Raw genomic sequence first — 25,112 nt, forward strand, 5'->3', positions numbered from 1 at the left:
GCTTGAGCAGTGCGGGGAGATGATGGTTTTCCGGGTCAGCACGGCGGGCTGAGTAATGATTGCGGGCAGGCATGGATGTGGGAAAATTGATCAGAGCAGATATGATGGATATGATACCCAGGAATGAAATTCAAGGCTTATTGCAAGATGAGCATGCGTTGTCAAGTGAGACAGGTCTGCGCTGTCGGGTAAATGTGAAGTGTGAAGTGTCTTAGATTCCTACATCGGACACATGCATCGCCATGCTCAACACCACAAATGCCATCGTGACGGACCGGGACTCAACTATTGGATACCCGCACAGCATGCGCAACCCTTCCGATAGTCCCGTCGCCTCAAACTTTCAATCGCAAACCCACAGGCCTATCCAGCCAGTTCAACCCTCCTTCTCAACAACGCCCGCGCCTCCGTCTCACTCAGAAGCTCCAATCCCAAGTCCTCCAGCACATCCCTCGCAGATTGATTATCCGCAAAAAGCCGCCTCTCCACCTCCCACAGCCCAAGTTCCCCTCCTCCCTCAACCCCAGACGCTGTGTCACGGGTGGAATTTGCTTTTTGCGGAGCATCATGCAGCTCATCACCGTCTTCTGCGGCCCAAGCTCCCGTGTCCCAGTCCTCGTCTTCTTCGCCACCATCGTCATCCCGACCCGTTGCAGTATCAACATGCGAGGCTGAAGTGCCTTTTACGGGTAATCCGACGATTTTGACGCCTTCGAGACATTTGGCTAAGCCCGCTTCGGCAACCCCTGGACCAACGTGCTTGTCCACGACTCGGCAAACAGCCGCGAGGTCAGCGTGTAGCTGGGCAGCTCCCTGAGTAGAGAATCGATACCGGCTGAGCACATTCTCCCACAGCGTCGTCGAGATGGTGGTCAGGACGGCCCGAGTGATGCGCCGCAATGGCGCAGATGCTAGAGCTCGCGAAAGGAATGCTAGCGTGCTACGTAGGTAGGTAAGTAATGGGTCGATTTCTGCAGTTGGTGACAGTTCTGTGGCGGTCGAGGCGGTCGAGGCTGAAGTGGAGGGTCCGCTAAGAGTTGCCCACGGGTTGCTAAAAGCAAATATTAGTAAGTGGGATTAGGAAGTATAGGGTTTTGGATCTGGATCCACAGGGCAGGGGTCCAGATCTGGATACGTACATGTGCCGATATGGACGCAGCGCCTCACGCACATTGCTGTTGAGTGTGTCGATGATAATCTTCTCACTGCGTTCACGGAGGCGCGCGTACCACGATGCCGTCTCGTCGAAGAGGGAACCGCCATCGACGTCGTCACTTTCAACGTTCTTGGATGTGCGTTCCGCGACGTCGGCCACGCTCATGGTACCAATATTGCTAGTCTGGCCACGAGCACGATCTTGTAGACCTTCCCAGATATCGAGGAAGAACTACAGAACAAAGGGGTTAGCTGGAGTTCGGGTCACACAGAAATCATGCAAGTGAGAGCCTACCACGTCGTCGCTCCAGTCACGCATGGCCCGTTCGAGATAGTCAGCACTGCCATACGTCTTGCAAAGGCGCTCCAGTCCCTCGACGCCAAGCAGCTTCTCCTGTTCCTCCTTGGTCACACCGCCCATAGCGCGACCCAGTGACGTGGTCATGGACAGATACGCTTCCAGATTGCTCTGCAGCCTTTCGTGGAGTTTGTCGAAAATGGCAATCTGTATGTCTATCAGGAAGGTGAGCTTCTGGCTGAAGGATGTCAAGGGTCTGTATCGATCTGCAATGCATTGCTGATTAGCGACGCATCTGGAAAGGAGGGGTAGGCGAGGACATGCCGGTTATGGTTTCGAGCAGGTCGTTCACGCGGATCGCTCCCTTGGTAGGCTTGGTGGCTTTGGGATCGACGCTCTCGTAGTCGAGATCACCAAAATCTGGAGCCTCGACGATGTTCTGATAGCGAGACAGAGCGACTGCGGATGTTAGCGACCCGACATTTCTCCGTTGGGTAAGGGGCCAACGTACAGTCTTTTTCGACCTGCAGCCATCGGCCAAACCAGTCGCCCTGAACAAGGAATTCCCATGATAAGCCCTTCCATCCGTCGACGCCATAGCCGCCGTCATATCCCCAGGTGTCTCTGATGGTCGTGTCAAAGCTCATTATCTGGTGCATGAGGTGGCTGAGCAGCTGGGGCTGGCCCGCGACCTGGGGCAGTAGCGAGCCAATCTTGGAGCGCAGCATGGGCAGTAGGGCGGTTATGAAGGCGGACATGGCATCGATGTAGACGGGGTTAAGCGCAAGATCGGTGCCGCGGAAGTGACGCAGCAGGACAGGTTGCACATGGTCACTGACGAATGCGCTGTAGTCGTTCAAAAGCGTGGTAATGTGGGAGAGAAAGTACTCTGGCCTATCAATGCGGTTCGTGGGCTTGTCGCCGTCGAAGTGGTAGCGGAAGCGCATCTCGAGCGGCTGCACGAGCACCTCGATGGGGAAGAGGACGGGCGGGAGCTTGACCTTGTCGCCCGGCCCGCTGGCATAGCTCATGCCCTGCAGCTCGGGCAGCTGCAGATCGAGCAGCTTCACGATGGCCGTCTCCCATTCCTCCTGCAGCGGGCTGGGTATGGCAGCCTTGGGCGTGGGCCAATGTATCTTCTTGAGGGTGCGGTCGAGGTCTTGGGCGAAGGCGTCGAGGATCTTGGTGCGCAGGGCTTGGGCGATGGTGTTGACGTGGTGGAGCAGCTGGGGCGCGGCGCCCTCGGCGTCGTCTTGCAGGTTGACGAGGCGGGTGTGCAGTGCGCGCAGCTGCTTGTAGGGCGCGAGGGCGGCTTCATTGGACGTCTGGAGCTGCGCCTGGGCTTGCTTGCTGCGCGGAATCAGCTGACTGAGGCCGTATCGGACACGGGGGCTGTCCTACCTCAGAACGTCGACGTCCGCCAGCAGTTGCACGTATCCGTTGGCGATGTCCAGGCGGTGCAGCGTGTCGAGGACCTGCTCGAAGCGGGGCACGGCCTCGTCGCTCGTCTCGGAGGCGGTGATGACCAGCAGGCGGCGGTCAATGTCGGCCTGCTCGTGGTGGAAGCGGTCGGCGGCGCGCGTGAGGTCGCCATGGTGCGAATGCGAGGCTTCCTTGGCCGTGTGCAGGTCGCGCTGTGCGTCGTCGAGCTGCTGGCGGAGGAGCCCATGCTGCGAGTTCAGCGTGGCCAATAGGGCGTCGAGGCCGTCGAGGTCAGCGGCATTCTGGAGCTTGTCGTCGAGGTAGTCGGCGACGCGAGTCTGGCAGTCGTCCATCTCGTACGATCAACGGGCGGTGGTGGGCGTGGGAGTGCGCCTAGGCACTTCGCGTCGGTACGGGCTGCCCAGGTGTGGCGACCGACGCCCGCCCTGGCAGCTGGAGCCTCGGTGGCCGGCCTGTGCGCCCTCCCACGATTCTCGTCCTGCGCCACCGATCGATCATCCCAGCCGATTCTCAGATCCAGCAAGATCCAACCGTGCGTCAGGCCACTATTGGAGAACGTCCTTAATCCACCTACTGCCGTGACCCACGCCCTGCAAACCTCTGTACCGCTGCAAAGAAGGCCCAGGCGGTTCTGTTCCGCCGCTGTCTATTTACTGCCTGTCCTGCCCTGCCCTGCACTGCTGCGTGCGCACTGCAGACCTCTCCCCGCCCAATAGCCGAAGTTGCGAAACTTTTTGTGTTGCGCCGCTGCCGTCATCGCCAGCCGCCATGCCCAAGGAACACAAGAAGCGCGGCCGCCGCGACGACCAGAAGAAGCGCAAGCGGGACCAGGACGACGATGCGAGTGCAAAGCGCTTCAAGAAAGAGGACATCGACCAGCTCGAAGCCGAAAACCCTGCCCAGCACGTCCCCGAGCATGACGTCGCCCGCCCGGATGCGACGCCCTTCTACGGAATGCTCGACGAGCAGGAGCAGGAGTACTTCAAGAAAGCCGACGAGATGCTCGAGCTGAACCAGTTCGAGAGCTCCGAGGACCGCGACATCTTCCTCGCCAGCGTCTGGAAGGAGGCCGACGGGAAGGAACTGAAAATCGCCAACAGCCAGACGTCGCGCCTGCTCGAACGCCTGATCCTGCTTTCCTCGCCCGACCAGCTCAAGGGTCTGTTCCAGAAGTTCAGCGGAAAGTACGTATTGAATCGCCCCTTCCCCATTTAACTTGCTAACCCGTCGCAGCTTCCTCAACCTGGTCCAGAACCGATTTGCGTCCCACTGCTGCGAAGCCCTCTTCATACAAGCTGCGCCTGTCGTCACCCAAGAGACTGCTACCAAACCTGAGAAGCTTGCAACACCCCCGTCGTCAGACCCCGACCAAGTCCTCGTTTCCATGGAGAATTTGTTCCTGTACACGCTGGGCGAGCTGGAGGGCTACATGGGTTTCCTAATGACCGACAAGTATGCATCGCACGTACTGAGAGTACTCCTCGTCATTCTATCGGGCGCCCCGCTGGAAAAACAGAACAAGTCGGCTATGCAGAGCAAGAAGAAGGAAAAGGTCACCGTCTCAGGCGCAGAGAAGGAGCAGGAACGTCTACTCGAAGAAAGGGCCGTCCCCGAAAGCTTTTCCGAGGCTCTGGAGAAGGTCATCAGCGAGAGTGTCTCGGGCATTGAGTCGCACTACCTCCGCACCCTAACCACACACCCACTCGGCAGTCCCACTCTACAACTGCTGCTCAAGCTGGAGCTCTCCCACTTCGGCAAGTCGCGCGCCAAGGACGAAAAGTCCATCATCCACCGACTTCTCCCAGACAATCCTATCGCGGAAGGAACAGAAAGCGCCATCCTGATCAACGGGCTCGTATACGACACCATCGGTTCCCGCCTACTAGAAGTCATCATTGAGAACGCGCCCGGAAAGGTATTCAAGTCCATTTACGGAGAGTTCTTCAAGGAGCGCATGGGTACGCTGGCTCGCAACGAGATCGCAGCCTATGTCGTCGGAAAGATCATGGAAAGACTTGGCAAGGACGACCTAGAAGAAGCCATGCGTCAAATAGTGGATCAGATCCCCAGCTTGGTAGAACGTGGCCGGACGGGAGTTATCAAGACACTCATCGAGCGATGCGTCGCGCGCGAGATCGACTGCTCGCCTATCAAGGCTCAGCTGGAGACTGCATATGCCGGCTCCAACGGCTTCGAAGTCACACGCATTCTCAAGCTCAGTGAGGAAGACGGCAAGCCTCGTGCTAAGCACGAGCACTCACCCGAGAAGGTTCACGGGTCACTCCTGGCACAAACCATGATGACCGTGGACGGGCCTCTCGGCCAGCTTGTCTTTGACTCTCTGGCCAACCTGTCCCCTGAACTCGCTGTTCAGCTCGCTCGCGACTCTACAGCTTCAAGGACGCTTCAAGCGGCCCTGATGTCCAAGAACGCTTCCGTCATCTTCCGCCGAAAAATGATACAACAGTTCTATGGCAAGATTGGGGAACTTGCACTTGATCCTGCTGCATCCCATGTCATCGACGCCATCTGGCACGGTACAGCTGGCCTCGCTTTCATCCGCGAGCGCATCGCGGAAGAGTTGGCCGAGAACGAGAACTCGCTTCGCGAATCCTTCGTCGGGCGTGCGGTCTGGCGAAATTGGCGCATGGATCTCTACAAACGCAAACGCGGCGACTGGGTCACACAATCACGCTACACCGCCGGCAATGACGGATTCCAAAGCTTCCCCGAGTCCAACGGCGACGCAACACCCCCACAAAACCATCGGGCGGGAAGGCATCTGACAGCTATCGAGTTGGCAAGGCAGAAGCATGCCGCTGCGAAAGCCTCACAAGCCAAGGACGGCAAAAAGCCGAAAAAGGGGAGTCACACGACAAACAGCAGTGTCAGCAGCGGAAGCAGCAGCAAGGCCAAGAGCCTTGTTGCGCAATAATAGTCACATTATACATCATGTACAGGAATTTCTTTTGTCAGCACGGTTCGCTGAGAATGAGGCATCGTTTAACGGCGTTTTCCGAGCTGGGCTTAGGGCTTAGGTGGGCCTGTCACGCATTTTTCTGATTCGACGACTCTAGATACCTTTTAGTGGCATACTTGCATGAGAACAGTTTTGCTTTAGGAATGTGGCTTGTACCCCGAGCAGAAAGAATCGATGACTCCATGTTCGTCATTGCTAATTGTTCGGCGCTAACGCCGACTACTCGGCCACCTTTGTTTGTGTTTGTGACTTCTTCTACACTCATCACTCCTTGAAGTACGAGCACTCAAGGCCCCATAAAAGTTTCCTGTATTACCGTAATATAATCCGTACACACGCTTCTCGCAATGTCATCCCCACAACAGGGAGAAACACTCCATCGCGCCGAGGAAGTCAAAGACGTAAGTGACTCGGAAGGGCATTCCGATTGTTCCGACATGTTCCTGAACTCCCATCGCGCCTCATCTCTCCCATCCAGACAAGAATCTATCCCACGGTATAGGGTCACCTACTGACGGTACGAATAGCTTCTTGACTCTATTCAAGAGCTGATAATACCATTCATCCGCTCAGCCGACGAAGACGCGGCAACAAAACACACAGGCCATGGACTGAAAATTGAAGGTGGCGGGCCGAGAACCGCGTTAGTAGAACACCACCCGCCCAAGAAGCTAGAGTCCATTCTCAAAGAAGAGCTGGAGATCAATGACGGTAAGACCGGTAAAGATGGCCTGGTCAAGCTCGTGGAGAGTATCTTGAAGTACTCTGTCAACACATGGGATCAAGGATTTCTAGACAAGTTGTATGCGAGCACGAATGCCGTGGGAGTGGTCAGCGAACTGGTGTTGGCCGTACTGAATACCAACGTATGTCTTGCTTCAAATTCTGTACTTGAGGCATCATTAACGCACCGCAGTCACACGTCTACCAAGTCTCACCCGTCCTAACCCTGGTTGAAAAGCGAACGACAAAGTATCTAGCAACCCTCTTCGGCCTCCCCACCTCCACCTCAGGAGGCATCTCGCAACCCGGCGGCAGCGCCTCAAACAGCTCCGCCATAGTAATCGCGCGAAACACGCTCTACCCGGAGACCAAAACCGACGGCAACGGCTCCCACAAATTCACCATCTTCACCTCAGCCCACGGCCACTACTCTGTCGAAAAAGCCGCAAATCTCTTCGGCCTCGGCTCCAAGAACGTCATCGCCGTCCCCGTCGACGACCGCGGCTGCATGATCCCGTCTGAATTCGAACGCTGCGTAAAAGAAAGTAAAGACCGCGGCGAAACACCCTTTTTCCTCAACGCAACAGCCGGGACGACCGTTCAGGGCTCTTTCGATCCTTTCCCTGCTCTCAGCAAGATCTGCAAGGAACAGAATCTCTGGTTCCACATCGATGGCTCGTGGGGCGGCAGCGTGGTTTTCAACGAGAAGTACCGGGAATCGAGGCTCAAGGGCGCTGAACTCGCGGACAGTATCGCTATCAACCCGCACAAGATGCTCGGCGTACCCATGACTTGTTCCTTCCTCCTCGCCCGCGATATGAACACGTTTTACCGCGCACTCACGCTGCCAGCGGGCTACCTCTTCCACAACGCGCCTGGTACCGACGCAGCGGATATTTACGACCTCGCCGATCTGACACCTCAATGCGGTCGCCGAGCTGACAGCTTGAAGTTGTTCCTTGCGCTACAATACTACGGCCCGCAGCACTTTAGCGATTTGGTGGCCCGTGGATACGAGAACGGGGAGTACCTTTTGAGCAAACTGAAGGAGAATGGCAATTTCAAGACGATCAGTCCGGAGCCGCTGCCGTGTCTGCAGGTGTGCTTCTATTATGCGAAGGGAGGGCAGTTGAAGGAGGACGCGGATGCGAATAGTAAGGCGACAACGGAGATTGCTAATAGGCTTATTAGCAGGGGCTTCATGATTGACTTTGCGCCGGGCGAGAAGGGCAAGTTCTTCAGGGTCGTGGTGAACGGGGGTTTGATCAAAGGCACGTTGGATGGGCTTGTCAAGGCGTTGGAAGAGACGGCTGCGGACTTGGGATACTGAACATGTCACGATGAGGAAGAGGAGATGGCAAAAGTCACAAAAGCAAGTCTTGCCCGATTATCGTATTGAAAAGCATTCATTCATTTGAGAATTGGATATCTATGTTACATGATGCTCGTATCTCGTAATCATACCCGTAGCATGTAAACACCAGAAATGATCTTCCACGCACACTTACGCAGCACTAGGCCGCGGGTGCGTCGGCAAGAAAAATGGCAGAAGTGATGGACGTGTACAGCTGCTTGTTGAGAGATGCAATAAGAAAGATGCATGTCGCAAGACGCAGTCTGCGATATCATTCCAACGATGTGGTGGCCTTCTTCGGGATAGCTAGTCGAGTACACCCCAGTAACGCTCAGCGTTGAAGGTCGACGCAGAGTCGGCTTTCCACTCCGAGTCGTAGGCACTGAAGAAGAACAGATCGCCGTTGAAACTCGCGCGGAGCGAGTCGAGGGCGATACGTTGGTTCTCGGGCGAGGGGACGGCTGCACCATTCGCATTACCCTGGCGAGGCCAGCCGGACTCAGTGACGATGAGGCGCTTGTTACTGCAGGCGGCTTTTACACGCTCGACTTGACTCTTGACAAATGTACCAGCATCCTGAGCTTGGGTGTTCCGGTCGAAGAAAGCGTGGATATTGACCATGACCACGTCTGAGGCGCCGCATATGGCAGGGTTATCGAGCGTAGCAGGAGCGGTCTCGACTGCGCCTACAGGTCCGTTGTAACCGAGGCTTCGTAGTTGGGTGCGAGCTTGACCGATTGCGTCGACGACTTGGGAAGATGTCATTCTGCGTTCGTTGACGCGCTCGTTCTCGACAGCGAAAAGTTGGATAACATCCCAATTGCCGCCGGCATACTGGTCAATGGCGCTCTTGTAGGCTTTGATGACCTGGCTGAGATCTTCACCACCGCCACTGGGATCTAGATACGCGCCACCCATGAGCTTTTGGCCATTCTTCTGGGCGTTTTGAATTGCAAGTGGGATCTGATTGCAGTCCATGCCATAGATGCGGATGACTTTGTAGTCCTTCATGCTACTGAATTCGCTAGCAACTTCATCCGGGGTCTTGCAGTTGGCGGAGCTGCTGTAAGCATCCCAAGTTATACCCAGAGGTAGAGTTCCAGCAGCAGCCTTGTCGACAGGGATGTCCTCGGGCGGGGACGCTAGTTGCGGGGGCTCAGGCTCTTGTGTAGGAGCTGGCGGCGCAGGTGAGGGTGACGGTGACGGTGTCGTGGTCGCATCCTGAATGTCGACAGCAGTAGGCTCTGCTAGCAGAGAAGCAGATGTGGAAGACGTTGGTAAGGGAGCTGGCTCTGGCACGGCTGATGAAGTCTGCGGAGGCTCGACAGTTGACGATGTCGTCTCGGCTGTGATGGAGGGCACAGTGACAGGTGAAGTGAGGATTGTCGAAGTCGCAGTTGAATAGGGTGCGCCTGCGTCATTGACGAAGACAGCAACTTCAGCCATGACTTCGGTGACGTAGATTACCTCGGTGACCACCTTGCGCTTATGATCTGTACCTTGTTAGTGAACGATGTAACATAGACAGGCAACGATGTGACTGCAGCCTCAGCGCAGCAGGCGAGACTGTCGTCACAATATGCCGCAAGTGGAGAGAATTCTGGCAACTCACTGAGTGGACGTCCGCTCGCAGAGCTTACTAGAAGGCCGGCGGCGGCAAGAGCGCTCGCAAAAACGATGGACTTCATGGTGATGATGAAGCGAGTGTTATGGGATGTTTAAGCTGGGTATACAACGTAAAGGTGCTGGGTGTGGGAATGTTGTGGGTTGTTTGGGTGAAGCCGTGCAGCACAGTGGATGTATAGGTGCGAGAAATGAGTGAATGACTGCCTGCAGCTGAAAAGAGGGAAAGACCGACTGGGTCAATTTAGGGAAGCTGGGAACCAACAGAGAACTGTAGAGACTGTAATCGGCGTTGAAGAGGAAGCGCGGTCGGTGTTGACGACTTGGTATTGTTGCGCTGTTGTGGTACCTTTACCTGCGCTAGCGCCTTCTGGGCCTTAGGCGACGCCGTTTGGGCAATCGCGACGAACGGCGAAGGTATCCATAGATCGTCCTGCAGGGTCCAGATATCGTGGTCGCGACTGCCTTAAGACATACGATGAGGGATGAAACGCCAACCCCAGGTTATGATAAGGAGCACGAACTGAAACCTCAACCTGCCCCAGGCGCTGGGCCACACACACCTGGACGGCTAGAACGAAGTGGAGAAGGAAACAATGTAGGTAGGAGCAGTCAACACAATTAGGAGTTCGTTGGCTAGGCACATGGCTTCTCGAGACCAAGCGTACCCTGGACTGTAAACGTGGAGAAGCCAAGTGATCGGTAGACTTGGACAAGGTCATGACTGTATGAGTGGATTGGAAAGCTCTTGCCAGAAACCCACCGCTGGTTCTTGGAAGACAGGTCGATTCAAGTAACCACATTGGCTGATCGTTTGCAGGCAGGTATGCGGACGCAATTACGATAGCTTTAATCTTGATGCAACAAGTGCGATTTGTTTGATCCAAGGCTGCATCTATTGAGATATAGTGCGTGTTAAGTGCTGTCCATATTTTGCGAGGCGAGTACGTTGACACCCGCCACCAGTCCCTCGTCCTGATCAAATGAATGAGCGCTGCAAAGTCTTGTAGAAGATCAAGGAGCGCAAATTTGGAATGATAGCAGTTTGAAAGCGAAGAAAGGAAACCGAAGCGAAAGAAAGGGACACGGCGAAATGCATGATGACTCGAATGATGACACTGAGAGCGGAAACATACCTGGGTACGCATAATGTTCGTGTGCGAGTAGAAACACAGAGTGAGACGAACGCATGGCAGTCCAGATCAAGCGTCCACAAGGCGCGCCCGACGTGCTAAGTAGGCCGGGACTTTCAAAAGAGAGATGCGACTCCAAGAAGAAACGAAGGGTCAACAGGTCTTTAGCCTAGAGGATGCTACTCACTTGAAACCAGCTGGAGACAACGGCCTTCGACGACGGCCTTCGACGACATCTCTCACGAACTGAGCGAAGATTGCAAAATGCGCGCATAGTAAGCCACGCATGCAGCTTCAAAGAGGCGTCGCAAATGTAGTAGGACTTTACAGGTAATAGTATTGTAGATGGAGTTGGCTAAGAACAAAAAGGAGGCCCGCAGCCTGCAGGCCGTCGCCCTGAGGCGGGGCACGTGTGCCACAAGCCTCCAGGTAAACCCCTTTGACCTCAAGCGCGGGACTTTCGCTCACTCACCTACTCCTACTGCACCTACCCTCTTACCTCCTTTGCTGTTGACCTCCCGAAGAAGAGAAACGTACAAGACGCGGACGATGCATTGCGACACGGGCGCGAAAGAAAGCACGAGTCGAACACATTCCGCACAGGCAGCAGCGCACGGCCAGCGCTTCCCTCTCTGTTGCCGACCGTGGGTTTCGCCGCCCGCACTGGCCCTCGCTTCGTCTAGTACTTGCGCCGGCTCCACCAGCATCACCAACAACCTTTACTCAGTATATATAGCTAATATTTACGAAGTATCAATGTGCAGTGCGAGGATTTGTACGAACTCATTTCTTGCCTTTTACCAGAAGTGACCGCGAGTCCCGCACAACACTGCACTTACTCAATCTTTGGAAACACCTCACCCTTCGTGGGTTCGAAACTCTGTTTTTGCACTTTTCTTTTTGTCCTTTTGCCCATTCCACACAAGTGCTCCCTCACTATACTCTGTCAACGTTGCAACTATTTTGTGGACACCTATTTTCTGTCTTCATCTTTTTGCACATCTCGAGCATCTTAATTTGGCCGGGATGCTGCAGCAGTCTTGCAATTCGCTGTAGACATGAAATGTAGGTATCATGAACCCACCCAGAAATCTGGTACTCCCAGTCTCTATAGACATATATCAACATCATGACCCCCCCTACACGACACGTGAAACTGTTTGGGTTCGGTACGCTTAACGGGACATCGCACAATAAACCATGCATCGTATTTTGCGTGAAGCACACATCCGCATCCTCACTAACCGCAGTCATGGACGCAGCGCAGATTATAAGCGGTCAGTTACTTATGCCCACATCTCTGTGTATTCAGCTAATAGAGCTCTACCAACAGAGAACGCTTCTTTCCTCTACGGCCATGAGCATCAGTACCAGGTTATCATCCTTCCAACATGCACATGCGAAAAGGGATTTAGGGCTCTCCTCATCGCTAAGTCTAGTGAGGCTGGTCACGCAGTAATTGCTGTCAATGATGGCGCTGTGTTCCACGGCGATACCGTCGTTGGAGGTTTGCGACGTGCAAGTAAGCGAGCAGCGGTAGACGCACTGAGCCACCGACTTATGTCGCTCGTTGGATATCTTAGTCGTAAGTCTTTCAGGTATACGTGTCAGGGCGCAGCGAACTTGCAAATGCTAACATTATGTAGATTCGGCTGGCCTTAAAGACGGCGATACCTTCGTCACCAGGTACAAGAACGGTCGCACTACCATTCGTGTCAAACATCCCGACGGAACAAGGTCGAAGAAGACTATCAAGACTGGGGATATCAAGAGAACAGTTCCGGCCTGTAGTGCGACTCCTTCGAACGGAAGCGATGTTACGTGCTGTGAGAAAGAGCGCGAGAGGCTAGAGTACGAGAGCCAGACCAGGGAGGTTGAGAGACATAACGAGAAGATCGATAAGCAGTTGGAAGATGCTACGAAGCAGCTGGATGCTCCTGAGAAGGAGTGGGATGCTTCTGAGAAGGAGTGGAATGATGCGAAGAAGTTCGAAGCTGAAGATAAGAGAAGGTGTTGTGTCGTCATGTAAGCAGGAAGAGTCGATGGAAGAGAACGATCATGGTACCTATCTCCAAGATCACTCCGAAGTGATATTTACTCGGCGATAATTGCGGGCTAAGAGTAGTAATACAAAGACGACGCGAATAGCATCTACTCACACGGCCAATCAAGTAGACCCCCAAGTCTAACACTTCATCTTGATTCCCTTCCTCTTCTCGTTCTCCCTCCATTCAAACATGAACTGCACACCAGTGAACAGCGCACCACAAGCCGTAGCAAGGAACATCCAACCGGACCAACTCCCTACAATACCACGCACCAAGTCCTTAAGACCATCGACGCCCAATGCGAAACCAACAAGATTAGCTGTCATGAGCATGAGAATTTCGAAAACAGCGCCGACTCCGCATAACCAGCGATACGCATCCGGACTGTCCTTCCACTTCCTCGCCGGGAAGATGTACGAAGCAATAATCTCGGGGAGGACGAAGAGAGTGACCAGCCAACCCCACATCAGCAACCGAAGCTGGATATCATGCCAGATCGCGATAAAGGTAAACACGGCGAGGTAGTTTCCAACCGATCTTGCCTTGCCCCAGAGACCATCTCCTCTGTTGCCACCCAGCGGGATGTAAAGGTATCTCAAACTCCACTTGTTGAAGCTACGATGCCATCCGCGCCAGAAGTGCATGACGGAGTAATTGTCTGACATGCATCTGACCATGTTCTCGGGAGGATCGATACCGTCCAAAAGCGACCAGAGACGGAAGAAACGCCATGGGATGAGCAGCTTTAGCCAGATGTGCTTTAGGTTGAAGAAACCTAGCATGCTGAGTTGGGCTGGCGTGTACTGCGACCAGTCGGGCCTCTCATGGAAGATGGCGACCATATACATGTAGTGGATCATGATTTCCATCGTCAACAAGACGACAATGAAGCGGACGAGGTAGAGTGTTGTTCGCTTGGTCGTGATGCTATGGGGTCGGTACCGGCACTGAGCGATGTAGTCGTTGAATGTGATTATGGGCCCGGCCAGGTAGAGGGGAGAGTACATGGCATAGGCGAAGTAATTGCGGAAAGTGTAGTCAGTAGGCTTGGCGGGTATCGTGACGCGGTCCCGCTCTGAGAGGTTGGAGGCGTCGAGTTGTTTCTTCTTGATGTTATTAGCTATATCGAACTAAGGGTGGGTGGGTAAAGTACTTCAATGGAACTACCCGTCCGAGAGTTGAGACTCCAATAGTAATCGAGATTGAAGCTGATCAACCGGAGTATGGTGAAGTTGAAAAGAACCTCCCACCGAGGTATCAGACCACCATAGCTGTCTAGAGTGTGACCGAAGTTGGATGCTGGTTGACCTTTCTCCAACACTGTGGATGGAAGGAAAGTGCCAAGTATGTTGGCATACGAGTAGCCGTCTGAGAACTCGTTTGCAAATAGAGTCCCGACGTTGAAGATCCATGTAGCAGCCGGTACATATTGGCGAGGGAGCTTCGTGCCGATGCAGTAGTTGGCATAAAGAATGGCGACGATCTTGAATGCTGAAAAGCCATGAAGGGCGGCAAGGAATATAGCGGCAAATAAAAGGTCGAATGAGATGCGCTGGTTCATACGGGCATCCGCTGCAGCACCTGGGGTTAAGCCCATAGTAAGGCCATTGCCGGCAGAGGGCCGAACTTGAGTATACGTTCCCGCCCTCCAGAACGAATCATAGGCCTTACGCAGAATAGAATGAAGTAGAACTACGATGAAGAGGTAGGGAATGTTCTGGCGGAACCCGCTGTATTGAGCATCGGTATTGTCCTGAGGAGTTAGACGATGGCATGTGACAGTCGATGTTGCAACGTACTACTTTGCGACCAGGTATCCAGCCATCCGAGAGAAGATGTTGAAACTTCGGATAGTTTGGATGGGATTCTGCTTAACGATTAGCTCTCCTCACCCTCTGCGGGCTTATTCGGACGAACCTTGAGAAACATCTAGTACCAACTTGAACATAAAGAACACGCTGGCTGCAATGGACACGTAGTAGAAGTAGAACTCCGGCGTTGACCATAGTGGCGCGTGACTTCTATTTTCTAGACTCTTGTCTCCATTTCGTCCATCTTTGACTGGCACTGGTCCGGCGGGATCAAGTTTGGCCTCTTCGAGCGCCTCTTTCGGGGGTGCGGTGGCCGGTACAACGAAGCGTGTATCGAGGGTATCCAGCGAGTAGAGCTGGCGAATGAATTTGATCGCCATTGTATTGCCTAGACTATCTCCTCATCTTCCAGTGTGCAAGGGACCCTGTGTATGTGCCCCTGAAGTATGCGGAGGGGAGGCGCCGGGGACAAGTGCGGTGATGGAGGCCAGGTCCGCAACCTCAACTTTTGGAGTTCGCGTCTGGCAACGGCTTCGCTCCAACACCAACGCCCATCCTGCAAAGACAGCGCCCAAAGCACCTCGAATACCCATTATCACGCGTCAATCAGGCCATACAAATATCAACGAACTTTTGTTAAGCTTTGCGCATTGCGGTAGTCGCGCGCGATGAACATTCCCAACGCATCAACCGCACCAGCTGCGGGAGAGTACGCCGGAGGTACGCGAAGCTCGACAGAGCTCTACATGCAGCGCATGCTAACTGAGAACCATAGATGAGGTCTCTGCGATCGTTCTCGACCCCGGCTACTCGACCGTTCGCGCTGGATTCGCTGGCGAGGACGTGCCCAAGTCCGTCTGCCCTTCCTTTTACGGCCAAACATCCTCAGGCGAACACCTCTTTGGCGAAAATGCGATACATGCGCCGGTCGGCGGTCTCGATATTAAGAACTATTGGGGCTCAGACGGCATCGTAGAGGACTGGGATACTGCGACCAAGCTGTGGGAGTATGCGATCACGAGCCGACTCACGGGCGCAAAACCAACCGACCCTACCAAGAACGGGCTGAACGATGGCAATGGCGAGAACGAGAATGGGGAGGCCATGGACGTGGATATGGACGCGTTAGAAAACAACGAGAAGCCTCTGGAGGACAGCCCGCTGTTGGTCACGGAACCAGGCTGGAACAGCGCAAAGGCGCGGGAAAAGTACATTGAGATCGCCATGGAGGACTGGGGCACGCCAGCTTTCTTCTTGCAGAAAACTGGTGTATTGGCTGCCTTTGCATCAGGAAAGGCGTCAGGCATCATCATTGACGTCGGCGCGTCGCATACATCTGTCACGCCTGTGCTCGACGGCATGGTGCTGCGAAAGGGTGTCCAGAAATCGCCTTTAGCAGGTAACTTTGTCTCCGACCAGATACGGACGTCGTTCAAGCAAGCCCAGCCTGAAGTGCCATTGACACCGCACTACATGGTCAAGAGCAAGACACCAGTCGACGCTGGCGCACCCGCCCAAGCAACCTACAAGACATTCGAGACACCACCGACCGACTCCTTCCGTCTGAACGAAGAGGAGCGCATTCTCACGTCCTTCAAGGAATCCGTCGTAGAAGTCTGGCCCGGCCCCGGCCGCTTCAGCACCAACGAAGAGCTGGCAAAGAGCATGCCAGGCCGACCCTTCGAAATGCCCGACGGCTGGAACCAAGTCTTCGGCATCGAGAGGTTCCGCGCCGCAGAGGGCCTCTTCGACCACAACGCCGCGCTCGCCAGCGAAACCATGCCTGCGCCGAAGCCTGAACAGACAATCCCCCGACTCGTACAAGCAGCAGTCCAACAAGTCGACGCCGACCAACGTCCTCTCCTCCTCTCCAACATCGTCGTAACAGGTGGCTCGACGCTGCTCTACAAGTTCAACGAGCGCCTCAACTACGAAATCAACGCCATCTACCCCAGCACTAGGAACAAGCTCATCGCACCCGGTAGCGTGGTGGAGAGGAAATACGCAGCCTGGATTGGCGGCAGTATACTGGCTAGTCTGGGCAGTTTCCACCAGCTGTGGATCTCAAGGAAGGAGTACGAGGAGCATGGTGCTGGTATTGTCGAGAAGAGATGTCGTTAGGCACGGCGTGATGGATGCGATGCGGAGTCCATGTTTTACTGAGGGTCACTAGACTTCTATTGTTCTGTTAGGTAGTGTAATGCACAAAAGATTCCATGACTAAATGCCGTTCACATCGAATGCTTGCTTTGAATGTCTGGTGAGGTGGTTCATTGATCGTCATCATATCGCCTTGTAGCTATTTGGCTGTGGTTCGTCTGGAACCCCGTTTCGGTGTATAATACACGTTCATGTTCGTAACGCCATCTTGCATCGCCCCGGAGCTAGAGCAAAACCTATGAGTCTATATCCATCGTCTCCGCTGTACCGGCTACATCGCCATCCTTGAGCTCGTGTACAGTCACGTACTTGCTGATCTCCTCCTTTGTGATGATCTTCTCGTTCAGCACCGCCGTAGTTCCCCGCTGGAACCTGTAGTTCCTCTGCTTGGGCTGCCTGGTGTTTGGTGTCTTGTAGTTCCTCATCAGTGTGGTCTTGTCCTCTGTGATGACCGCCACGTCCACGTTGCTACCGGAACCCAAATCGTTCCAGATACCCGCCTCGATGGCGTTTGCGCATAGTGTGACGGCATCCTCCCGCGACAGGTCGGACTTCCACTGTGTCTCGAAAACGGACATGGCGGCCAATGAACCGGAGCCCATGGTGACGTACGGCAGCTTGTCGGTGGAACCGTGGGCGTGGACGGTGAAGAGATGTGCGCCGGTGGGGTCAACACCCGCAATGACGAGGTAGGCGCCAATGTGACCCTGGTGGCGGAACAGGTGCTGCTTCAACATGGTCATGCAGGTAACGACGCGGGGCTTGCGGCCGGTGGAGAGGGCGTGCAGTTCGAGGTTCGAGGAGATGATGGCGGTGGTGAACTCGGTGTCGGCAGCGGTACCGGCACCCGCGCACCAAATGTGAGGGGAGATGTAGTGGAGTTTCTCGCAGTTCTGCGGTGCATGTCAGACCAGTGTCCATGGTGGTGGTTGTGTCTATGGCGGGGACGAGCCTACCTTGTCTGCTACAATGGGACCACTTGTGGCTCGTGTGTCTGCTGCGATGACTACACCGCCGTTGAAGAGACAGCCCACAATGGTTGTTCCTGTGCTTGTCGCCTTGGGCAGCGGGATGCCCTGGGCGTGGAGAGCCGCATTGCGGTTGTGGTTGGAGAAGTCGAAGCCGCCCATGGTGTTGGTGTGCGGTGTCGGTGGAGGCGTGGGGTGCTTGCTGCGGAGACGGCGTGTATAGTGGTAAAGGTGGTGATGTCGCGCGTCTACTCGGTTTGTCTAGGCGGTCGGCGGCGAGGGCGAGGTTGCGTAGCTGTCGTGCCTGGAGCTTGGATGGAGCCTTGGCGCAGCGATGAGCTCCACTAGCTCGGGAACTTTCTCAGAACAACAAAGCGCGTCGCTTCAGAGCGTCGAGCTAATGGTCGCATGCTTGTCGCTCGACTATCCAGAGCGCCAGGCACCATCTCCTTGCATCTCCGCCGTTTCAATCACCTTCACCTGCTCCCGCCTAGCCTAGAACGGCCTGTTTGCTCTTTCCCAAAACACACCAAGGCTAGCACGCGCTCCCGCGCTCGTCCTCCGATGCATATATGAATAAGCTGAGAACTCCGACGCGCGACACCAAGCCGAGCCTCCTACGCGCCAGAACCTGTTCGGCCTGCAAGTCCTGCAGAATGTCTAAGATTCCCGCGCCGGCTGTCGAGGCTGGGCCTGAGGTGCCCGAAGTCGAAACTGAGGTAGCTACAGTTCGCACCAGACCGCCATGCGACGATACTAACGACGACACAGCATCTCGGCTTCAAGGTCCTCAACCAGGGCAAACAGGGCCCCAAGAAGGTCAAGATCCTGCCCCGGCCATGGCCCGCCGATAATCTGCCACCTGCGTGCGCAAACCTCCTCTCCGTCGCCTCCAAGCCCGCCCTTCTCGCTGCTGCCGGCCCCAACATCCTCGTCATCGCGTCCACAGACTCCGTGCGCAGCGCCTTCCAGAACAAGACCATAGCCGATGACATCGCAAACGCCGATGACCCGCGTCTCGAAGAGCGCGACATTGACGTCGTAGCAGACTTCACGCCCGATATCACCATCTCTACTCCCAACCTCCGCCATGTCGCTTTCTCCGCCGATGGAGATTTCTTGGTTACATCTGATGAGGCCGACGGCGGCGTCGCTGCGTACAATGTTGCGAGTGTCGTTAGCCAAGGCAAGAAAGACGCGGACACGAAACTGGCGACCGACGCACCCGTTCGCGCTCTCCTCCCAAACCCCTCCCCCGAATTCGAACAATACTTCGCCATAGTCCTCGATAACGGCAAGCTCGAGATATGCGATGTGGAGAAGGGCGTCAAGAAGACGATTCGAGAGGCACACGTCAACTGCGCCGCTTGGAGTGCGCGTGGAAAGGCTGTAGTCTCTGGCTCTATTGATGGCACCTGCGCTATACACATGACCGCTGGAGATCTAAGAGGTATTGTTCCTCGACCTCCAGACGTCGATGAAAACTACGAGGTGACCGGCGTGTCGTGGCTGAAAACTGAAGAATTCCTTGCTGTCTACTCTCTGAAGGACCAAGACCAGGACAACCCGGAGCAAAAGAAGTACAGCGTCATCAAATCGGCCAAGGGCTGGGGATCCTTCACGTACCATTCCTTTGTCTGGGATCCTCTTCCCGAGGCATTCGAAGCTCCACGTCGCCAACTACCTGCACGGATTTCGTCCACACGCCTACAAAACTGGAAGCCCGATCTCGACGACATGCTTATTATCACTTCCTCCCACGCAGACTCCATCGCGATACTTGCCTCCACAAGCAACAAGATCTCCCCGGATCAAGAAACCTGCAACGAGCTCATGATGGTCAACGTGGACGATACGAAGAAGGCTCAGGTGCCGCGAACCGCTTATGGAGACGAGGAAATGGACAGCGTCTTCATTGGCGAGGCGCTTGATCTTTCGAGCAAGGAGAAGATACTGCGCCCCATTCCCGCCCTGGAAGAGATCAACGAGGCGCCGTGGCCGCTCCCTGCATACATGGCTCTGACCCACGAAGGTCTTCTTGCGGCCTGGTGGGTGATGTGGAACAAATCTATCGAGGCTGGAGAACGCTACCCCGGTCTCATCTTCAAGAGCGAAGCCACACAGCATGCGCCTTCTTCTACTCCGAGGGCATCCACGCCTGCGTCCAAACTCCCGGTTGCTACATCTACCCCTTTCAGCAAGTCCATGGGCACACCCGGCACCCCAGGAACAGCTGGCATCCCCCACTTTGGCAACGCTGGAAACGGATTCGGTACACCAACTCCCGCTCTGATGAAACCCCAACCGCCCGGCTTTGGAACACCCGGATTCGGTACTGCTGCTACCAATTTGCCTGCTCCAACTTTCGGTAAACCTGCACAGCCTTCATTTGGTGCTCCATCTACAATCGGTAAGCCTCCTCAGCCAGCTTTTGGTGCTCCCTCTGCAATCGGCACTCCCGCCAAACCTGCCTTTGGCGCTCCTTCTGCAGTAGGTGCCGGCTCCGGATTCGGCGCAGTAGGTGGAATGGGCGGCAAAGCATCTCCATGGGGAGCGACATCTCAAACTTCAGAGTCAAAATCCAACCCATTCTCGGCCGCTGCTGGTGGTTCGTCAGGATTCGCCCAATTCAAAAGTGCTGGAGGATCAAACTCCTTTTCGAGCTTTGGAAGCAACAACTCTGCACAAGCAGGCTCCGGGTTCGGAGCACTCGGGCAAGGGCAGCAGAAATCTGGCTTTGGAGGTCTGAAGACAGAGCCAAGCTTTGGTTCTACTGTCACCGTTGGCTCTGGGACTGGATCTTCGCTACCCTCCTGGGCGACTACGCCCGCTCAGCAAAGCAGCTCGATCTTTGGACAGCAAGACAAGTCATCGTTCAACACGGCCTCGTTCGAGTCGAAGGACTCCGATGCGAGCGAGGCAAACGACCGAAAGAGGGACGAAGCTACACCTACACCACAAGCTCAGCCGTCCCAAGGCTTGTTCGGCCTTGCAGGTGGCTTCAAGCTCGGCACTACTTTTGCAAGTGACGGTATAGCTAAGGACGATCCAGCGAAGCCTGCGGCTCCTGCCAACGGTTCCTTCTTCGGCAGTGACTTCTCCAACATGCTAGGAAAGACAGGGATGAAGCCGCCCGCAACCCCAGCGAGCGAAAACCCCCCAAGTTGGGTCTCCACGACACCAGCATCCCCGCCAAAGCAGAAGTCGTTATTCCCCAGTGACACTCCTGCAAGGGAGAGCGCAACCCCCAAGGCTGCACCACCTGTGCAAGAGCCCGCTACTCCGGTGGACGACGCACCTTTGCCACCAGACTTCACCAAGGCTAAGCCGGCGAAAACTGAGGACGCACCTCTACCTCCAGATTTCATCAACACAAAGTTGCCGAATTCGACTAGCGACGATTTGCCTCCGCTCGCTGGTAGTCCTGGCGTCGAGGTGGAAGCACCTAGTTCGTCTGGAGATGTATCTCCCATTGACAACGAAGACGAGGAAGAACATGATCACGACCATGACGACGAGAGCGAAGAGGATGATGATGAGGAAGGTTTCTCTGATGAGGAGGACGATGAGGAGGTTGAAGAAGTCGACGACACATACCCGCCAAACAAGACAACAAAGCCGCAAGCCGCGAAGGCGGGTACCTGGAGCTTCCAGGACAGTGTCAACCAGTCGCGGCAGTTCTTCCCCCCTGCACCGACTCCTCCCACAGTGAAGTCCGGCGCCACATCACAGTCCGGAAGCAGCGCTTCACCAGCCCAGCCTTCTTTGTTCGCTCAGGCCTCGAAACCTGCCGCCAACCAACCATCGTTCTCAGGCTCATCGCTGTTCGGTCAGCAACCGAACAAAGGCCCCTTCTCTGGTAAACCCGATCAGTCATCGATGCCTGCGAAACCGAACTTCCCGCCTCCGACGAACCGCGCCCAAGACCTTCGCTCGCCTAGTCCAGCTCGTTCGAGCTCAGCTTCTCGTCTCCGACGAGAACCTTTGGTCGCACCGGGTGCTTCATTGAGCTCATCCATGCAGGGGTCCAAGCCGCCCACGCCACAGCCACAGGTCTCCGATCTTGAAGATGAGGAGGACGAGCGGATACGCGCACAGCTTGCGCAGCCGATCGAGCCGAGCCGGAACCTGGAGGAGTTTGTCGCATACCAGAACTACACTGGTGGCAAATCACCTAGCAAGACGGGTCACGCCGCTCAGATCGAGTTGATTTACAAAGACATCAACGGTATGGTGGATGCACTTGGCTGGAACGCTCGATCTATCAAGTCGTTTACACAATACCACCTACAGCCCCAGACTGGTCACCAAATCGATCGACGTATGCTGGATGATGTCCAAGACCAGGGACCTCACGGCTCATGGTTCGAGAACTTCACTTTGTGCGAGATTCAAGCCTTGCGATCTCTTGAAGATCAGCTTGAACAAGAGCTGGATGCAGGGCGGGTACAGGATGTGCTCCTCAAGCTCACACAGCTCGCTCGTCTTCTTCACGACAAGGCCAAGCTCATGACTCGTCTTAATGACATACGCCGCCAAATCATCAATCGCAAGGACCCCGAAAAGACAGAAGCTCTCCGAAAGGCACCATTGCCAAAGGAGCTTGCCGATGGACAGAAGGCTCTGCGCAACGACTATGCTCAGCTTTTGACGTCGCTACGCAAGGCTGAAGATGCAGTCGCAGTCCTACGCTCGCGTCTGGTGTCCCACAACGCACAGAACGGCAGCACAAAGTCAGTGCCTTCCATGGAGGCTGTCAAGAAGACAGTCCTCAGGTTGGCCAATCTTGCTGAGCAGAAGAACAACGACATCCTCGTCCTAGAGGCCCAATTGCGCAAGATCGGCCTCGCAGACTCCAGTCGTCCTTCCTCATCTTCATCACGCAACGCTGGTACGCCCCGACGGTCACGCGGTACGGATCTCCGCCGCAGCATTGCCGATACGCCTTACGCCACCCCGCCTACCAACCGCAACAAGATGACCCTGACCGATCTAAGCCGTCGTGCTCTAACTCCCGAAGTTGAGAGTACGCCTACGCCCAGCAAGGGCTATGGCCTGTTTTACACACCCGAAGGCAGTCCGACATCGGGCAAGGAGATCGCGCGTTTGAGCGACCTGGTTGACGACAATATTGATAGCTTGCGACAGACCGCCAGGACAAGGAAGCAGGTCGCTAAGGGTCTTAAGAATGCCCTTCTCGACCGTGGGATCAAGGTCACAAAGGTCAATTGAGTAGTACATTCTGTCGATATCGGTGTTGGATTATGATTGTGTATGATTAAGCGTACTTGTTATTTGGGACGTTTGGATAGCGATTGCATGCATGGGGGGTCGAAAAGGAAAATGTAATACATCTTGCATAGATAGAGCATGGGGAAGCGTGAATATTGATTGGCCTTGATTAGCTCACTGACTGACGGTGACTCCTTCCAACTCTCCCGCGGTTACTTTCACTCTTGCTCTCTCTTTCCTTGGCGGTCTGTAAACGCGTCGCGAACCCCACAGCGCGTCCAAAACCGGAACACAGCTTTGCTGCTGCAACTGCCGTGCTCTCAAACTGTCGAGATTGTGACAACACAAACTACTGCATCTTGCTAATACCGCTTGTACATTCGAACGTCCCTCCGTTCGAATGCAGCACCTATAGGTCACGCGACGTTCCCAGCAGCACCTGTTTAGGTAGTCCGCACGGAGATGGCTCCCGCACTTCCCACGCAAGACTACTACGTCACCTTGGGGGTGCGACCTTCTGCGCTGTACGGCGAGATCAAGACGTCATACCGCCGCCTCGCACTATTGCATCACCCGGACAAGAACATCGGATCTCAACATGCGACCGCGACGATTCAGCTTGTGCGGAGAGGCCACCGTGCTTTGACGAGTGAGCCGTACTAACGTCGGGCACAGATCAACGCAGCATGGGAAGTACTCAAAGATGCGACTAAGAGGAGCGAATACGATCGCAACCGTCAACAACGAACTGCTTCATCCTCAGGCAGTCAACCTTACGCTCCATCTCCAGCCACATCACAGCCAAACCCTCAGCCGCACCCGCAAAACGAGACACCAGCGCAAAGGGAAGCGCGTGCACAAGCAGAGAGCAACCGGATACGACAAGAGTGGCTAAACTATGAGAGATCTCAGAAAGAGCAGATTCGTCAATGTCGTAACACTGTCAAGTCTCTTGAAGCCGAACTCGAGTGCCTGAACAGGAATGTCTTTGAGAATCGAGCAAAGCTAGCAAACGACAATCAGTCGGAAGCGGGCACATTGGCCTTCTTGAGCAACAGACTGAGTGAACAAGAGAAGAGCGACATCACGTTAGCCACAATCAACGCGGAGAACGCCATTCGGATCAAGCAGATACGCCTAGACGAAGCAAGGGTACGGCTCGAACAGCTGAACGATGACCTCACGAAACGAAAAAATCAAGAACGCGAAAGGCTTGTGGCTGAGCTGGCTGAGAAGGCGAGGAAAGAACGGCTTGCGAAAGAAAAGGCTGAACAGGCCCGACAGTGGGAACAGACAAGACAAGCATGGGAGGCTGAACAACGTGCTGAAAAGGAGTCCCGAAAAGCACGAAAGAAAGCGAAGCGAGAAGCAGAACAAAAAGCAAGACAGGCAGCAGAACAAAAAGCAGGATGGGAGGCAGCAAAGAAAGCAGCAAGAGAAGCAGAGGAGTATGCGAGAGAGGAAGCAGAGTACTGGGCGACGCAGAAAGAAGAGCGTCGCATGAGAGAGGAAGCAGAGTATTGGGCGAGAAAAGAAGCAGAGGAGTATGCGAGACAAGAAGAAAAGTATCGTGCGAGAGAGGAAGCAGAACGTCGTACGAGAGAGCAAGCGGAGCTTCGTGCAAGACGGAAAGCAGAGCATCGTGCGAGGCAAGAAGCAGCTCACCGTGCAAGACAAGAGGAATCGAGGAAGCGCGCGGCAAAGGAACATGCAGCAAAGCAGTACGAGGCCACAGCAGCAGAACGATCACGAGCGAGGAGATCCAACTGTGACCATGATACGTTGTGGATTAGGGTTGAAGGCCAGCATACTTGCGCATTCTGTATTCGAATACTCGACGAGTTCTCAAGGCAATGTTTCGGTTGCGGTACCAAAGCATGTGTCACCTGTGCGCAAAAATTGAAAGGCGGAGGCGACACATGTGTACGAAGATGACGGGACTGCGCAGGGTTGAGAGGAGCTCTTCTTCTGGTGTGATGGTAGTGTTGATACCTTGGGGAGCTGTTATAACAAGCATGGCTGGAACTGAGAAGCAATCTGGGTGTGGGATGGAAAGTACTTGGGCGTGGATAAGGTTGGAGGTCAAGTTGCGATACCTAGGTTCGCTTACCAAATGCTGCTGCAGGCTCTCGGGTTGCTACCATGTCAGTTGTATATGAATCTCAGGACGCGGAAGGATTGGGT

The 25,112-nt window shown here is 54.9% G+C and overlaps 9 protein-coding genes across 9 annotated transcripts; 6 read left to right on the forward strand and 3 right to left on the reverse strand.

Moving 5' to 3' along the window:
* Positions 1-363: 363 nt before the first annotated feature.
* J4E84_000977 (uncharacterized protein) lies at positions 364-3,228 on the reverse strand (the record flags this gene model as incomplete). The annotated part of the gene is made up of 6 exons (XM_049383612.1): positions 364-1,051; positions 1,140-1,387; positions 1,451-1,719; positions 1,778-1,912; positions 1,965-2,803; positions 2,855-3,228. The coding sequence occupies 6 exons, from the start codon at positions 3,226-3,228 to the stop codon at positions 364-366; spliced, it is 2,553 nt and encodes an 850-aa protein (XP_049249130.1).
* A 436-nt stretch (positions 3,229-3,664) lies between these two features.
* On the forward strand, positions 3,665-5,831 carry NOP9 (Nucleolar protein 9; the record flags this gene model as incomplete). The annotated part of the gene is made up of 2 exons (XM_049383613.1): positions 3,665-4,080; positions 4,130-5,831. 2 exons carry the CDS (start codon positions 3,665-3,667, stop codon positions 5,829-5,831), a joined length of 2,118 nt encoding a protein of 705 aa, XP_049249131.1.
* A 392-nt stretch (positions 5,832-6,223) lies between these two features.
* J4E84_000979 (uncharacterized protein) lies at positions 6,224-7,929 on the forward strand (the record flags this gene model as incomplete). Its single annotated transcript, XM_049383614.1, has 3 exons — positions 6,224-6,277; positions 6,404-6,742; positions 6,793-7,929. The coding sequence occupies 3 exons, from the start codon at positions 6,224-6,226 to the stop codon at positions 7,927-7,929; spliced, it is 1,530 nt and encodes a 509-aa protein (XP_049249132.1).
* Positions 7,930-8,259: 330 nt separating this feature from the next.
* Positions 8,260-9,641, reverse strand: J4E84_000980 (uncharacterized protein; the record flags this gene model as incomplete). The annotated part of the gene is made up of 2 exons (XM_049383615.1): positions 8,260-9,446; positions 9,566-9,641. 2 exons carry the CDS (start codon positions 9,639-9,641, stop codon positions 8,260-8,262), a joined length of 1,263 nt encoding a protein of 420 aa, XP_049249133.1.
* Positions 9,642-11,961: 2,320 nt separating this feature from the next.
* On the forward strand, positions 11,962-12,738 carry J4E84_000981 (uncharacterized protein; the record flags this gene model as incomplete). The annotated part of the gene is made up of 3 exons (XM_049383616.1): positions 11,962-11,986; positions 12,043-12,294; positions 12,356-12,738. 3 exons carry the CDS (start codon positions 11,962-11,964, stop codon positions 12,736-12,738), a joined length of 660 nt encoding a protein of 219 aa, XP_049249134.1.
* A 2,498-nt stretch (positions 12,739-15,236) lies between these two features.
* Positions 15,237-16,689, forward strand: J4E84_000982 (uncharacterized protein; the record flags this gene model as incomplete). The annotated part of the gene is made up of 2 exons (XM_049383617.1): positions 15,237-15,288; positions 15,344-16,689. 2 exons carry the CDS (start codon positions 15,237-15,239, stop codon positions 16,687-16,689), a joined length of 1,398 nt encoding a protein of 465 aa, XP_049249135.1.
* A 275-nt stretch (positions 16,690-16,964) lies between these two features.
* On the reverse strand, positions 16,965-17,858 carry PUP1 (proteasome core particle subunit beta 2; the record flags this gene model as incomplete). The annotated part of the gene is made up of 2 exons (XM_049383618.1): positions 16,965-17,621; positions 17,685-17,858. 2 exons carry the CDS (start codon positions 17,856-17,858, stop codon positions 16,965-16,967), a joined length of 831 nt encoding a protein of 276 aa, XP_049249136.1.
* Positions 17,859-18,352: 494 nt separating this feature from the next.
* On the forward strand, positions 18,353-22,928 carry J4E84_000984 (uncharacterized protein; the record flags this gene model as incomplete). The annotated part of the gene is made up of 2 exons (XM_049383619.1): positions 18,353-18,415; positions 18,468-22,928. The coding sequence occupies 2 exons, from the start codon at positions 18,353-18,355 to the stop codon at positions 22,926-22,928; spliced, it is 4,524 nt and encodes a 1,507-aa protein (XP_049249137.1).
* Positions 22,929-23,390: 462 nt separating this feature from the next.
* On the forward strand, positions 23,391-24,831 carry J4E84_000985 (uncharacterized protein; the record flags this gene model as incomplete). Its single annotated transcript, XM_049383620.1, has 3 exons — positions 23,391-23,577; positions 23,614-24,696; positions 24,722-24,831. 3 exons carry the CDS (start codon positions 23,391-23,393, stop codon positions 24,829-24,831), a joined length of 1,380 nt encoding a protein of 459 aa, XP_049249138.1.
* Between the last annotated feature and the right edge of the window lie 281 nt (positions 24,832-25,112).

The sequence above is a fragment of the Alternaria hordeiaustralica genome (assembly GCF_023758085.1).
Source record: "Alternaria hordeiaustralica strain BMP 2776 chromosome Unknown scaffold_1, whole genome shotgun sequence".
Taxonomy (NCBI): domain Eukaryota; kingdom Fungi; phylum Ascomycota; class Dothideomycetes; order Pleosporales; family Pleosporaceae; genus Alternaria; species Alternaria hordeiaustralica.